At 41.3% G+C, this 16497-nt stretch overlaps 2 protein-coding genes across 2 annotated transcripts in view; one reads left to right on the forward strand and one right to left on the reverse strand.

Moving 5' to 3' along the window:
• The window catches only part of PTCD3 (pentatricopeptide repeat domain 3), a 28783-nt gene extending 24266 nt beyond the window's left edge, over positions 1 to 4517 (reverse strand). Inside the window, exons 1-3 of the mRNA XM_008700086.2 lie at positions 4397 to 4517; positions 2637 to 2689; positions 2487 to 2523 (exon numbers count right to left, since the gene is read on the reverse strand). Coding sequence (XP_008698308.1) covers positions 2487 to 2523; positions 2637 to 2689; positions 4397 to 4500 — 194 coding nt within the window. The 5' untranslated portion in view covers positions 4501 to 4517. The remainder of the gene's footprint in view (positions 1 to 2486; positions 2524 to 2636; positions 2690 to 4396) is intronic.
• A 366-nt stretch (positions 4518 to 4883) lies between these two features.
• Positions 4884 to 16497, forward strand: part of POLR1A (RNA polymerase I subunit A) — a 78743-nt gene continuing 67129 nt past the window's right edge. The window contains exons 1-6 of the mRNA XM_008700085.2: positions 4884 to 5036; positions 7267 to 7471; positions 8805 to 8954; positions 11845 to 11952; positions 12895 to 12980; positions 13102 to 13205. Of these exons, the coding sequence (XP_008698307.2) occupies positions 4960 to 5036; positions 7267 to 7471; positions 8805 to 8954; positions 11845 to 11952; positions 12895 to 12980; positions 13102 to 13205 (730 nt within the window). The 5' untranslated portion in view covers positions 4884 to 4959. The remainder of the gene's footprint in view (positions 5037 to 7266; positions 7472 to 8804; positions 8955 to 11844; positions 11953 to 12894; positions 12981 to 13101; positions 13206 to 16497) is intronic.

The following is a 16497-nucleotide window of genomic DNA, read 5'->3' on the forward strand; positions in this document are numbered from 1 at the left end:
ATAGCTAATCAGTAAGGTATACACATTTTAAATCATCATTCTGCAAACGTTCCTCCCAAGTATTATTCCACTAGAGTGCCCTATCAACAAATGTATCTGAGCATCCATTTCTCCACATCTTCTCTGTGCCAATCTAAGAGTTTTTTTTTTTTTTTTTTAAAACGTGGGGCTTGAACTCACGACCCTGAGATCAAGAGTCAGATGTTTAACCAACTGAGCCACCCAGGTGCCCCTCTTAATAAGTTTTACTATCTTTTAGGACCCAGTTACCTATGCATCGATTATAACTGGACTCCCTGTCATCCCTAAAATCATTACACAATTCAGATTAACCTGTTCACGACACAGCCTTTATCACATCACACTCATTTATGAAAACTCACAATGTGAGTTTTCACAAATGACCCTGTATAGTTTAAGTCTTCTATGGCACTTGAGTGATCAGGAAAGCACACCCTTAAAAGGTGATGCATATCTAAAATAAGGCAACAAGAATTTGTAGCCCTTATGGCCTCTTCCAGGTATAAAAGCCTAAATTCCGGAGCACAGAAACCACTTTTTGATACAAATAGTATCTTATACTTTATAGGTCACAGGGGCTCTGCGGAGTTATGCGGCATACCATAAAAGTAGCCACAGACGTTAGCAAATGAGGCTACACTCCAGAACAATTTTAGCTGACACTGGAATTTGAAATTCATATACTTTTCACATGGTCATTTTTGAGGGTCATTTGAAATTATACTTTTCACATGGTCATGGTCATGAAACTTTTCACTTTTCTCAAGTTTTAAAAAAATATGTAAAAACCATTCTTGGTTCCTGGGCTATAAATAATTAGTCCTCAGTTTACTACAGGACTGCCTATTTGGCCTCTTCCTGCCAGCAAATATGTTATGGTCATGTCCCACTCTACCTTACTGTTTTCTGTATCTATAGGTCTCATACTTTAGGGTTCACAAGAATTACCTATGGGGATATACATTTTAAACAAAATTCCCTGGTGATTCTGATTCCAATAAAATAATCTTACTCATTTAAGGTGCAAGTAAATTTCTACATTTTCAATAAAACTCCCCTTGACTAGCGTAATACGATCATCATTGATTATATCCTGTGTGCCCCCAGCCACGTGTGTAAGATTAGTACTTATGTAAGTATAAAGTGTAAAAAATAAAATGCATGTGACTCAACTATATCATAAACCATCTGAGCACATCCTCCACCCTCTTTTGTATTCCTTACAGTACCTTCCTCAGGGACAGAGGTACACTGGGTTGGTAAAGTTTTCTGGACATGAATGCCACTCAAGAAAGTGCCTCATTCATAGATACAAATCAATTCTCCCGAACTAAATGTATATAGTTGACCCTTGAACAAGGAGTACCAACCAACTCCTGTGTCACCTGCACAGTCAAAAATCCATGTATAACTTTTTACTCTTTCCAAACTTAATAGCCTGTTGCCTAAAGATTTTCTGATAACACGAACAATTGATTAATGCATATTTTGTATATTAAGTGTGTTACACACTGTATTCTTATAACAAAGTAAGCTGGAAACATTTTCCTTAAGAAAACCGTTAAGAATACATTTACAATACAGTACTGTATTTACGGGAAAACATAATGAACCCGTGCAGTTCAAACCCATGTTATTCAAAGATCAACTGTAATTTATATAAAAAAAAGTTATACCTTAGAATTTTAAAATAGTGATCTTCTGAGAGCTATGTGGAAGGCGCTATTCAAACGCTCCTTTATTCCTTGAGCCTGGTGCTGTCATTATCCATGTTTACTATGGAACAGACAGATTAAGTAACTTGCCTCTGAGCAGAGTGACTGCTGGTAATTTTATTCCCTTCTTGCATTTAGCGCCCCCGCCCACAACAGTTAATTACTTCTGTAATTTAAGAAAGTTTTTTCTTTTTTTAAATGAACTTGAATCTTCAGGTCCTACTTAAAGACCTGGCTTTTTGAAGGCCATAAAATGCATTCAAAATCATTACTGTAAGAATTCTGTGGAGAAGTTGTAGTTCTCATATATTCAACAAATGTTGACTAAGGCAATTTATTCAAAGATCTACCTGGTTAGCTAAAAAAGGCAAAACTCTGTCCACACTATTTTATTTTACTTCATTAAAGACTGTACCGATAACACTTCTGTCTGGTCTCCCAACCTTCTAAGAACTTCCTTAAATGGAAAAAAAAAAAAAAGTTATTCTAATAATGATGCTTATAATTAACCATTATTTTTTAACTATTAACCCAAACTTACTTCAGATGATCTTTTAACTCTTATGTAAATCTCATGTCCCATTCACTCACTACTCTCCACCTTCCTTTATGTTCTTTTCAACTCCCAAGTTTTTCTCCCATCAGCTGTTTTATCCCTATGGAATGCTCTCTATTGTTCTTCATGTCATTGGCTCCTTTCCTACGAATGTTTTGCACTCATCGCTTGCTGAATAAACACTGAATACTCACCAAGTTTTCTTTTTTGGAATGACCACTTCTTCAATCCCTTAATTTGAAAAAGAAAACAAAAGTAAATCGGTTTCTCAATACTACTACTACTACAAATAGGTGCAATGTATTAACACAAAAATGAAATTACTACAGCATAGTCTTATATACCTGTTATGTTAGTGCCTTCAACCTTTGGGATGGTTGCACTTCCAGAATAAAATCTGCAAAAAATAAAAGCCCTAAAGTAATATTCATTAATGAAGTTCCCATCTCACCTCCACCTATGTGAACCCAAATTTTCTAATTGTCATGGATCAAAATAACTGAATAATTCATGTCAATGTACACTGAGAAGACATGGCCTAAAAAGCAAGTTCAAAACCATTACAAAATAGATATAAGATATGGACACAATATGGTCAACGTTTTTTAATCAATTTCGTTCAGTGAAAAAATTTCAATAGCACTTGAACCACTGAAGTAGCTGATGTGAAATATAAAGAACTTTCAACTTTGGTAATCTAAAACACTGAGGTCAAGGACAATTTAATAAGCTCCTGATTTTATATGAATAACAACCTAATAATGATAAGAGTATCCCACTTACAGCAATTATGATAAATTTTTAAGCTAAGATCATCATGGGCTTTCATCCCGCTTCATTCAACAATCAGGAATTTGCCAAATATGTACGTCCTAATTTAAACGTGAAACTGTTGACATTATTTTTTATCCAAAATATAGTCACTGGCCCATGACTGAGTTTTAAAATGTTCTGGTAACACTAAGAAATACAGTAAAAATATGTATTCCCTTTCTACATGGCATTGGTACCATTCCTAAAATTGCCAGAATGTGATTAGATAGAAAATTCACTTTCTCTACCGGTACGTGGTTTCAGCCTTCATTTTAAAACGATACTTTTCTGCTAAGGATCAACTTCAGAGAGAGATCAATGCTTTCAAAACATGCTGTCTTTCTTGATATGCGGATATAGTGACCACTGTGGTCCTCTGGGTAAATGCAGAGGAAGAGATGCTGCTGTCAGGGAAAGGAAATGAACAGAAAAATGTCAACAGTGGCACTACCAGGAAAAGGATTGGGATGGACAACAGCATTAACACTCCTACAGTACCAGGTGGAGCATCTCCTTTTTTGACAATCTATGTGAAGGTATCGCACATAAGACGTATACCTGAAGTTACCCAGCTCACTTATTCCTCACCATTTTTTTGGTTGGTTATTACTAGCTACAGTCTACAAGAGAAAATCTGTCCATTAACCAACTAAAAAACTGGCAAACATCGAATCCAAAATTGGGGTTTTCCCAACTTTTCATTACAAATCAGTGACTCTATTTCCACACCACCAGTTTGTAATTAGTGAAAAAAATTAAATACATACTTTCAGGTATGACAATCACAGCAATCCAAAGCCTGCGCTCAAATCTTTTAGACTTCCTTGTTTTTATGAAGACCTGAATAATTTCTTTGGCCAACCATCCCCACAACATCCAGCACACAGTGGCCCTCATAAAGTGCCTTTAATTTGGGAAAATCTTCACAGTTCCCCGTTTGATAAAAAGAATAAGGAAGCATACTTTACTGTTTTTTAAAACTCGGGACAGGGTTGATAGTAGCCACATTCACTAAAACGCAAGCTCCACGAGAGCAGGATCCTAATCGTGGCAACAGTTCTTAATTCTAGGATAAACCAGCCACCCAAAAAGTAACGCCCTAACAAATGAATCTCAAGCCCTTTTTCCAGGACTCCAGCGCCGCGTGCCGCGCTAAACACGCGGCCGCGAAATTGCGCATGCGCATCCCGCTCCATTGTACCTAGCTCCCCAGGTCTAAGGGAAAAGCTGACACAAGAGGACTAAGATGGCCAGGGGGGTCTTTCTCTTGGATTCTCCATGCGTGTCTTACCTGCAACTGGGGGCCTGTCCACACGGACCTGCCCGCTGACACGTTAGGGTCAGGCAAAGCTTGCAGCGGAACCGCAGCCACCTACCCGTCGCTACGGCCGCCATCTTTGGCTTCTTCGCGTAGCATGCTGGGAAAGCGTGACCTCGACCTTCAGCATCACCAAGAGGGGGCGGGGAACAGCTCGGCTATTGGCTGAGATGGAACAAGACAAAAGCGATCAAGAATTAGGAGGTTAAAAAAGCTCGTGGTTTGAAAGACTTTGTTATGGAAGTTAAAGCCTCAAAACGCCCCATCTACCTCGAAGAAATTTTCCGAAACTATTATTTCAGTAACTCATATGTCTTCTATATTTTCAAAATTAGAGGGCAAGCGAAAGTCATCAAATTATTTCCCCCCCTACAGTGGAAGTGGTCTCGTCCACGTGAATCTCAAACCAGCGAGATTTTTCTCGCGCGCAAGCGCATTTTAAATCACATGGTGGCGTCAGGCTTGAGGCTGAATTAAGTTGCCGGTGGTGAGTGGAACCTCTCTCTGGGTGTCAGAACTCGAATCTTACCTGGAGGATGTTGGGCTCAAAGAACATGCCCTGGCGAAGGCTGCAGGGCATTTCCTTCGGGATGTATTCGGCCGACGAACTCAAGTAAGGAGTTGGTGGGAAGCATGCAGAGTCTGCATGTTGAGGTCGGCGCCGTAAACTACTATTCCCAAAAGGTCTTGCGCTCAGTGTGTCCTCGAGTCAGTGGTTGTCCGGCGCGTGGCCTATTGGGACCCGTAGTTCCAGAAACGTCTTGGGTTGGCGTGCACTGCCTAGAACCCGGAGGGGCTAGATTAGTGTCTGCGCTGGGGAGGAGGAGTTTCCAGGTTGCAACTTTAGTGTCCATCAATTTCTTTGGTAATTAACCAGCGTTTGTGGAGCGGTAACGTCCCTGATGTGGTTAATTAAACACATAATTAGTCAAAATGGTTATCCTTCAAGACTTTGAAAGCGACAGCTTCTCTTTGCTAGGACCCTGTATATTCTTTGCCTATTACTAAATCAAGGGGACTCTCTTAAGTCCCCATTTTGATCATCATAGCATTCGGCAGTCTTAACCACACCCTCGGAACTCTGTTTATTTGCAGGACCTTACTGTTTTCAGGCTGTTTTATTTCTGTGACAGAGAGAATGACATCTAATGGGTACAGGGTTTCTCTTAGTGGGGATGAAAATAAATAGACTGGTGATAATTGTACAACTCTAAATATGCTAAAAACCACTGAGTGTACACTTTAAAAGGATGAATTGTGTAGTATGTGAGTTATATCTCAACGAAGCTGTTAAAAGAATTTTTAAACCTTTAATGTGAAAAATAACAAAAGCCAAATTATAAACTGGGAAAAGTATTTGCCACCATCATAGTAAAAGATTAATGTCCTCGTGTGAGGAACTCATGTAGTACAGTAATGAAAACATTAAGATTTCAGTTCAGAATAAGTAAAGGACTAAAACAACTTGAAAGAAATAAAAAATTAATGTGAGAGTGGAGTAGCATTTTTCCACCTGAAATTTAGAAAGATTTCAACAATTTTTTTTTTTTTTAAGTAGGCTCCATGTCCAACGTGGGGCTTGAACTCATGACCCTGAGATCAGGAGTCACCTGCTTTACTGACTGAGGCAGCTGGGAGCCCCTGAAAAGATTTTTTAAGTGCTAGGATTCAGTGCTAGTGAAGACAGGCAATCTACTATTAGCTCACCTTTTCTAGAATGCAAGGCAGCAGAATATATCAGGAGTTTCAAACATTTTGCACCCTTTGATTCAGGGATTCCACTCCACTGAGGAAATAATTATATTTTTAGGCCATAGTTAAAAGTTTGAAGTATCCTGTGCAAAAATCTTTATGCAGATAGGTTTCAGAAGCTTATTTAAAATAGAGTTTGGTTAAATGAATTATTAATAGCCACATAATAAAAGATTTTATAACTCTTAAGAATTATGTTTCCAAAGAACTTTAGTGACACAAAAACACTCATTTAATGCTAAGTGAAAATAGACGAATGCAATGCTAGAAATAACAAATGATCCCAGTTATGTTTTTAAAAATATATCCAGAGATATGTCTATGAATGTTATCAGTGTTTTTTTCTAGGTTGTGAAATTTAGATAATTGTCTTTATTTCCAAAGTCAAAAAAAAATTAAAAAGCAAATTCGGCATGAATGTACTTTGGTAAAAGTAGTTAGGTGTCCTATGGGAGCCCCCTTTAAACCAAACATAAAATACTGTGATAAACTTTTAGTGAAACAGGTTACACTTCTCAAAGTTTTGCATATTTGTGTTTAACTTCAATTTACTACTTCTACATGCAGGGATTATTGGATTAGCATTTCTTTATTGAACTATGTGGGGTTTGGAGTTAAGTGTGGTCCATATCCTGCCTCTGTCCTCCCCCCAATCCTGGTTGTGTTACCTGGATTAAATCACCTAACTGTTCTGACCCTCAGTTTCCTCCTCGGAAAAATGCATATAGTGATGCCCCCTCAGAGGGTTAAAGTCAGACTAAATGCTGCTTGTAAAGCATGTAGCATGTGCAGGTACTTAACTATTTGTAAACAGTCTCCATTGTATTCAATGCAAGATTTGCACTAAATGGGTAAATATTTCACCACTCTTGTTTGTTAAGCATGTGTTTATCCAGCAGCTGTTGTCTGCAGGCTCTGGTAAGTGTTAAGCTGCAGCGGTGAGCAAGGCATACACAGATTCTACACTCTGACGCTGTCAGCATGGCTGAGGAAACAAACATGAAATCATTTAACTCCGAAGCACCAAAGGAGAAACATCCAAGGAGTTAGGTAACCTTAGTTTTCCCTTGGTCTTTCTTTTATCTCCTTAGGAAATTAAGTGTGAAGTCCATCACAAACCCTCGTTACCTGGACAGCCTGGGGAACCCGTCGGTGAATGGCCTGTATGATTTAGCTTTGGGCCCTGCGGATTCCAAAGAGGTGTGCTCCACCTGCGTGCAGGACTTCAGCAACTGCTCTGGCCACCTGGGCCACATTGAGCTTCCGCTCACGGTGTATAATCCTCTCCTCTTTGATGTACGTTCTCCCCTGGGCTGCTCTATATGTGTGGGTCTCGGGGCTGCTGGTGGGATCTGGGAGTGTCACCCCTGGCCACACAAGAGGTGTCCAGCTCTAGACACGGAATTAAAGTACTCTCTTTCATGAGATTTAAAATCTTGAGGAGCCAAATCAAATAAATTCAACTTGGCCTGTAATGAATTTCAGTTTGATTGCAGTTGAGAAGAGCCACAGCTTGGTTCTGTTCACATGGGAAAAAAGCATTGGAATTTATCCCCTACATCTCAGGTTTCAGGGGCTTTGTGCCCTTCAGAAATCTAGGCAAAGCCTCCCTGGCAATAGAAGAACTTCTGGAGTTCTCCAAGCCTTCCCTGAGCTCTTCTAGTGGGTTTGTAGGCTTTTGCTTAGTTGCAAGAGGAGCGAACCCCAGAAGGTCAGACAGTGAGCTAAGACTGAGACTCCTGTCTAGAGTCCTACTTGTGTATTTTCAGCTTTTTTGGTCAGTTAACCTAGCCTCCAGGATCTGTTTTAAACTCTGTAGATGACAGTGTTCGTGGTTTTTATCTGTTAATCGCATTGAGAAAAGAATTGTCTTAAATACAGTATTTACTTAAATACCAAATATTTAACTAAACTTAAGTTTGGTATATATTTAAATACTAAATATTTTGAATGTTAAATATTTTATTTATTTATTTAAAGATTTTATTTTTAAGTAATGTTTACACTAAACATGGGGCTGAAACTCACAACCCCCAGATCAGGAGTTGCGTGCTCCACCAACTGAGCCAGCCAGGTGCCCCTTAAATAGTAAATATTTTAAATTAAGTATTTAAATACTAAAATTAGTGTCTAGTACTTAGTTAAGTAAAATGAAAGTAGTGCTCTACCTCAGAGCCAGGGTAAATTTCAACTTTTAAGGGATTAAAATGAAACGATAAGAAGAAATATACAGGAATATTTATCTAGTTCATAGGGTCACAGAGGCCTTTCCAGGTATATCAGGGGAAGTGGAATTTTTTTTTTTTTTTTGAGATTTTATTTATCTAGAGAGTGTGTGCACACACGTGAGCCAGGGGAAGGGCAGAGAGAGAGGAAGAGAATCTTGAGCAGGCTCCCCACTGAGTGCAGAGCCCTACTGTGGGCTGGATCCCTTGACCCTGAGATCATGACCTGAGCCAAAAATCAAGCGTCGGACACTTAAGTGACAAAGCCACCCAGGTGCCCCAGAAGTGGAATTCTCAAAAGAATAAACTGGCTACATAAAAACAAAAAACTTAAATACGTTGAAAATTACCTTGATTTGTTATGTGTCTTTCTAATTATCCTGCTTTTTCTTCCCTCTCTTCAGAAACTCTACCTGCTGCTCCGGGGCTCCTGTTTAAACTGTCACATGCTGACCTGCCCCCGGGCTGTGATTCACCTCTTAGTCTGCCAGCTTCGAGTTCTGGAAGTGGGTGCCCTACAAGCAGTCTTCGAGCTTGAGAGAATTCTGAACAGGGTAGGTGGGCGGTGGCTGTCATGGAAATCAGGCAAGCCAAAGCAGTGAAAACAGACCCATTTGTGTGTTGTCCCTAGACTTGTCATCCTATAGTCACCAGAATGTTTGGTCTTTACGTCTTACAACTACGTACCAGTAGCGAGGTGTGAAAACATGAAGCCATAAGAGAAATTGAAGAAATGTTAGCGAAAACAACATTGAAATACCATTTTACCTATCAGTGCGTTTTTTTCCTGGACCTGGGAGCCAGTGGAGGCTTAAGCATTGCTTTGGATTGTTACATTTCTTGGGTCTGTTTTAATGCAGAAAATTGTTTTTCATGGTATTAACTTTTTTGAAGACTCAAAGCCAGTTGTCTTGTAGGACTTCTCGCATTCGGGATTTGTCTGATTATTTCTTAACTAGATTCCCATTTTGGTAAGAATACAGCCTGTACCACGTGAGATACGTCGTACTTTGTCATTTCAGGAGGCGCGTGCTGCCAGGTGGTTTCATTATTGGTAATGCTGAGTGATCACTTGGATCAGATGGGGACACCGAATCTATCATAGAGACATTTTTCTCTTTGTGATACAAAATTCCTTCAGATTTTCTGGTGCTAGTATTAAGTATCTTATATAAAATTCATTTTCTGTTTGTAGATCAAAATATTAGTGATTTTTGTGTACAGATTTTTGTCTGAAACAACCTAGCAAAAGATTCATTAATTCTAATGCTTTACCCATAGATTCTTGTCGATTTTCAACACAGCCTTATCTGTGGATAATGGCAGTTTTGTTTCTTTCCAGCCCTTATACGTTTTGTTTCTTTTTCTTATTTTGGTGGCTAGGATTTACATTACTGTTGAAGAGGTAGCGGGCATCCTTGTCTTGTTTCTTGTCACAAGGGGAACTTTTTACCTTTCCTTTTGACTTCTCTTTCCTGAATAATTTAGTCTTAAAGACATTAGGTGGACAGAGCAGATGGGACTGTTCCCAGAGGTATAGCCTTAGGTGGGTTGTCAGAGCCCGAGCAAGAGGAGAAAAGCCTGCAAGAGGAGAACATCCCTGCAGGTGTGGGCTGCCCAGCATGGAACGTCGGAGCTCCCATAGGGTGAGGAAGATGTTCATTTAGGGATAAGAGCTCAGCGTAAGGGGTGAGTGCCCATGCTGGATGGCCCTTTGAGGGATGTGAGCATCCAAATAAGATGAGGAAGGGGTTCCACAAGGAGGGTGGTCTAGAGTGGGGTGTGACCCCAAGTCAAATGAGAGGGATCCATGCATGGGAGGGGTGGCAGCAGTGATGGGAGAGGGGTTACATACAGGGAGGGGGATTGACCCAATAAGTACATATTTGAAGGATGAGGCAGGCCAGATTTCACACTTTTAGAGAAGGGAGTTACGAATACAGGAGAGAAAAGATCCAGAATTAATCCTACAGTGTTGGACTGGAGTTAGAAGTTTGGTATGCACAGGTAAGCATATGTGGTTTCCAGGGAACAGAGCCAAAAAATGAATCCAAAATCAAATTTGTCTGAGAGAGAGAGAGGAGGATCTTCTCAAAACTTTACTCAGAGTAAATTCTATTTTTCTAGGTATTTTTCTAGTCCATTTCATGTAAAGTTTCAGATTTGTTGGCATAAAATTCATGATGCTTACTACCATAAAAATTTTTTTATGTAAAATATACACAGTGTAACATAGTCTAACAAATAGTTACAAAGTAACCATCACCCCTACGGTCACCTTCATTGTCAGGGATACTGTCCAAGTCCCCAGAAACCCTGTCTCCTCTGTCCTTGTGTTTTATTTTTGACTGGTGCTTTCGGGTTTTTTAATCATTGTACTTAGAATAATTCTTGGTAGGACTAATTTGAGGCCTAGGATGATACTGCCTTTCTCCAGAGAGGATTCCTATTTTTTTCTGCCATGTACATGGTGGCCTGGGACCATCGTAGGCTGGTTCAAAGCTGAGGGCTTGCTAGGCTGCCCGGGCATATGGAATCCAGGCTGCAGTTCAGTCAGGCCCAGTCTGGTTCCTAAGGGTGTAACCTTCTGGGTTCCCAGCTTCCTGTGTTTGTGGGATGGGAAGGTATCCTGGTAGAGTTCTGCCCTTGAACTAACTCTGGGCCCTGATTTCTGTCCCCTTTATCATCATTTGAGGTCTTCGAAGTGAAAAGTTCAAAATGAGTGAGTTGGAAAATGCACCCAAGGTTAGGACTGCCATGTCGTGCAGCTCCAGGGAGCATCATGGAAGTCTGGCAGTGCCTTCTGCAGGGGTGCATAACTGCATTGTGGGCCACCCTGGCGCTGCGCTGTGCCACAGCCCTGCATCAGAGCAAAGATGGCTCCCGTGCTGTTTGACCTCCTAGCTTCCTGGCTCCCCTTTAGTTCCATCTGCCTGTTCTTCACTGTCCTGTCAGCTCTTCGGAGCTTTAAATATTTTTTAGTATTGTATCCTGTGTTGGTTCTTTACAGCTTTAGGTTTGGTCTGGATAACTTAGCTCACCATTGTTGGAAGCAAGATATTTTTGATTTTTTTTTTAAAGATTTTATTTATTTATTTGACAGAGATAGAGACAGCCAGCGAAAGAGGGAACACAAGCAGGGGGAGTGGGAGAGGAAGAAGCAGGCTCATAGCGGAGGAGCCTGATGTGGGGCTCGATCCCACAACGCCGGGATCACGCCCTGAGCCGAAGGCAGACGTTTAACCGCTGTGCCACCCAGGCGCCCCCCCCCCTTTTTTTTTTAAACAGCAGTGTTGCTTCACTGTTCTGAAAATGCAACGCAGCATGAAGTTTCCTTCTCTTCGCTTGAACTTAACCGTCCCACCCGGGAGAGGCTCGTCCCCGTGATGCTGCCAATCATATGCTTGCTTTATTTCAGTAGTATGGTTTTTCTCTGTTTTTCAGTTTCTAGAAGAAAATGCTGATCCTACTGCCTTTGAAATTCAGGAAGAGTTAGAACAGTATACGGCCAAAATTGTACAGAACAATCAGTTGGGATCCCACGGTGCACATGTGAGTTATTGTGTCTCACTCTTTTTCGTTTTTTTTGGTTTTTAGCGTAATTATCACAGATCCCTGTATGCTGTCATTCATGTATACTCTTGGCTTCCCCAAGGCAGACCTGGGTTTGAAGCCCAGTTTTGCCTCTTAGAGGCCTGTGACATCACAAGTTGCCCACTGTCCCTTCTTTAATGCATGCCTGAAGGACCTATGAGCGGATTCCATGCCATTAGGTGCTGCAGGTACAGTGTCCGGCAAGGTTGTTGTATATACTGTTTCACTTTGAGTGGTGTCCGCGTGCCTTTCTTCTTTCTCTTTCCAACACTGTAAACCATTGCTCCCTCCTCACCTCCCCTGCCCCCACAGCATGAGTGTAAGTGTTAGTTCCATGGATGAACGAATGGCATAGCTAATCAAGCTGTACTCATCTTTCAATCTCATCTTAAAATCTAATCCACCTTACGCCCAAGTTTCACACCCAAGATTCTGATTTCATTGGTCTGGGGTAGAGCCCCCAGGAAGGTTTCATTTGCAGCCAGGCTCAGACCCATTCATGTAGCTTAATTGCGAATGTGCCTTTCTTAGGATCCTGAGGGCCATCCAAGGGAGGCAGCTGGGAGGGCATGCTGGCAGCATATGGAGAGGTTTTTTTTCAAATTAACTAGCGTTTCTTCAGGATTTACTGTATTCCAAGCCCCCCCCCCCCATTCATGAGCTCTCAGTAACAGCTTGGTGAGGTATTCTTATTCTCATGTTGTGGTTGAGGAAATTTAAGGCTTAAAGAAGTCACTCAGTAATGGGCAGAATTTGGTTATATTAGGGTTCTGTGGAGAATGTTGTTTAAGAAAGAGAATGGCTTCCTCTGTTGTTGTTGTTGTTTTTTTTTTAAAGATAAAAACTGTACTCCAGCGTTCTTCAAATGGTACTGCAAGGTTCTTTGCCCTTTCTCAACAGGTGAAAAATGTTTGTGAGAGCAAGAGCAAACTCATTGCTTACTTCTGGAAGGCACATATGACTGCTAAGCGGTGTCCCCACTGCAAGTGAGTATCGGGCTCTTGCCTCCCCCCTTTCCCCAGAAGCCTCTGGCCAGTCACTCACAGCTATTACTCAATGTCGTGTTGAGGTTTTTCTCTCCTGAGTCACAACTGTTCTCACATGTAGGACCGGGCGATCAGTTGTCCGAAAGGAGCACAACAGCAAGCTGACAGTCACATACCCAGCTATGGTGCACAAGAAGGCCGACCAGAAGGACACAGAGCCCCTGGGTAAGCAGGCCGGGCCCTGGGACAGATGTGTTTTGAACCTGGGGAATACCTGGTCATTATCACGTTTCTCACCTGTGTGTGTGTGGTGGGCCAGCAGTGGGGCGGGGTCCAAGCCTCAGATGGTTGGAGGGGACCCTAGTGAGTGCCCAGGCCTGGCCTCTATGTAGAACTGACAGGCCGAGTTACATTATGAGGCAGTGCCCCATGGGCTGAATGAGGTGCATCTTGCCTCAGGCAGTCATTTTTCTGGAAGATTCTTGAGGAAGAAGTTAAGAAATCGACTTGGCAAATACGTAGAACCATTTTATTGTCAAGTAAGTGTGGACTTCATTTTGAAATGTGTAAAATGTACTTGAGTTTTAAAGGAAAACTGTGAACATTCAAAGAACGTCAGCTCCTCCCACAGGCTGCTCCTGGCTGTCCACTCAGATTCCTGGAGTAGAGTGTCTCCTATTCAGCTCTGCTCTGCCAGTGGGGTACTTGGGAAAAAATTCGAGAGACTTAGTACTTGTATTTTTAAATCTTTTATTTATTTTAAAATTTTTTTCTTTGAGCATAGTTGACACACAATGTTACATGAGTTTCGGGTGTACAACATAGTGCTTTGATAAATTTATACACTATGCTGTGCTCACCACAAGTATAGCTCCCATCTGTCTCCATACAACACTATCACAGTATCATTGACCATATTCCTTATGCTGTGCCTTTTATTCCTGTGACGTACTCATTCTGTAACCAGAAGCTCGATCTCATCCTTTTTATGGCTGTGTAATATTCCTGTGTGTGTGTGTGTGTGTGTGTGTGTGTGTGTGTGTGTGTATTCACCACATCTTCCTTTCCCATTCGTCTGTTGATGGACACTTAGGTTGCTTTCATATCTTGACTATTGTAAATAACGATGTAATAAACATAGGAGTGTGTATATCTTTTCAAGTTAGTGTTTTCCTTTTTTTTGGCTAAATACCCAGTAGTGGAATTATCGGGTCATATGGTATTTTTGTTTTTCACTTTTTAAGGAACTTCCATGCTGTTGACCACAGTGACTGCAATAATCTACATCCCACCAACAGGGTACAAGGGTTTTTTTCCCCTTACATCCTTGCTAACACTTAGTATTTCTTGTCTTTTTGATTGTAGCCATCCTGGCAGGTGTGAGGTGGTATCTCATTGTGGTTTTGATTTGCATTTCCCTGATGATTCGTGATGTTGAGCATCTTTCCGTGTGTCTGTTGGCCATCTGGATGTCTTCTACTTTTTATTTTTGTAGCTATGGGATTGTTTAAGTATGTTTTTTGTTTTTTCTTTTGAAGTGAAGATTAAATGATAACCCCATATTAAGTACTGAGACCAACGCCTGCCATGTGTAGTGTGTGCCCTGTAGATGTTAACTGTTGATTTTTTTATGATGCAGTCAGTGTGCCAGGATGGAAAAAAGCATAACCTGTGACTGACCCCTCAGTCTATTTATTCTGCGTGGCTTGGAGAAGGTCACTGGAGCTTCGTTTTCAACTCCATGTAGTGCAATAACAAAACTTCTTGTCCAGAGTTGAGAAGACTCTGTGAGCCAAAGTCTGTAGCGTATTGTTACTAAACCTTATTTCAGAGCTCGAGGATATGGACCAGGCAGGGAAATAAACTCTGTTCCTAGCAATACATAATCTTTTACATTGAGGACTCTGGAAAGGCTTGGGGTAAATAGCTATCGAAGTCTGTTTGGGCTGCCATAACAAAAGTACCACAGAGTAGGTGATGTCTAAACAACAGACATTTATTTTTCACCGTTCTCGAGGCTAGAAAGTCCAAGATTTTGGTGCTGGCAAATCTGGTGTCCTGAGGGCCTGCTTCCTCGTCAACAGCCATCTTCTCCCTGTAGCCTCACACGGCAGAAGGGGGCAAGGGAGCTTTCTGGGGTCTTTTTATAAGGGCACCAGTCCTGATCATGAGAATTCTGCTCTCATGACCTAATCGCCTCCCAAAGGGCCCACCTCCAGTACCATCACATGGTGGGGCGGTAGGATTTTAACACATGAAACTTGAGGGGACACAGACCTTTTATTTTATTTTATTTTTTTCACATAACTATGAAAGATCTATTTATTGAAAGGTTATTGAAGACCTTTTATTATGGTTATGTCAGACCTTTTATTTTAGACTAATTTTAGGCTTTCAGAAGAGTTGCAAAGATAGTACAGAGAGTTCCCATGTACTCTTTATTCATTGTTCCCTAATGTACTGTCTCATCACCATGGTTTACTTGTCCAAACTAAGAAATTAACTTAGTACGCTACCATTAAATGAACTACAGGCTTTATTTGAATTTCTCTATTTTTTCCAGTGATGTCCTTTTTATATTCTGGGATCTGATCCTGGATACCACACTGCATTTAGAAAGCCTTTTTAATCTTGTTTAATGGTTAACCACAAAGGTGGATTTTCCTACACTTAGTTGTAAATAGCCCCTAACACAATTTTAAGGTTGGGAATTGCTCTTGTAGCCCTTAGGGCGCCTTAGAAAATGTTCATAGATGGAGAACAAAGATGGTCAGAATTCTAAAAGATAACTTTCTTTGCGGCAAATGTCTAGCAGTTAAGTAGCCTTCCAGTGCCTTTGCCAAATACATTCTTCTGAAGTACTCTTTCACCGCGGCTCTGAGAGTGTGACGGTGCCACCCGAAATTCTGTGCATTAGGAATAAGATGACCGTAGTTTTCAGCAGTTCCAGGATTGGGATTTTAGTATTTAGCAAACATTTACTGGTTGGGCACTCAACCTATGCCAACGATCATGCCTGTGGCCGAGCATAGTACCAAGGAGACCAAGTGCCCTCTGCTGTCAGAAGAGGCTCCAGGTGACACAGTCAGTAACTCCAGGGAGCAGGTGATGTGTTCTGAACAAGGGTCTGGCTGTGTTCCTGGTCAAGGGGAGCCAAGCAGTGAGGCCTGTGCCTCTATGGTTGCTACTGCGAGGAGTGATCCTGTGAGGAGCACCAGATGCTTGTGACATTCTGCAGATGCTCCGGAGAGCCCCTTGAGCCCCCCAGTGCACATCAGCATTTTAAAATGAGGATCCTTACAGGCAAGATACTCCACTGTGATCCAGCCTTCCCCAAGTTATTTGACCTCCTGACCGACCCCTTTGTCACATGGCAGCTCTTAAAGTTGAATGAAACCCATGTTAGCAACTTTCTGAAATCCCCCCCAGGCGGAGTTCATTTTTGCAGGTTGTACAAGTGTCTTGTTAAGGATGGCGCAGTGGATGTGAGGAGGTGGCATCCCACAGGTTTCTTCTT

This window comes from Ursus maritimus, unplaced genomic scaffold, assembly GCF_017311325.1.
Source record: "Ursus maritimus isolate PB19 unplaced genomic scaffold, ASM1731132v1 scaffold_6, whole genome shotgun sequence".
Taxonomy (NCBI): domain Eukaryota; kingdom Metazoa; phylum Chordata; class Mammalia; order Carnivora; family Ursidae; genus Ursus; species Ursus maritimus.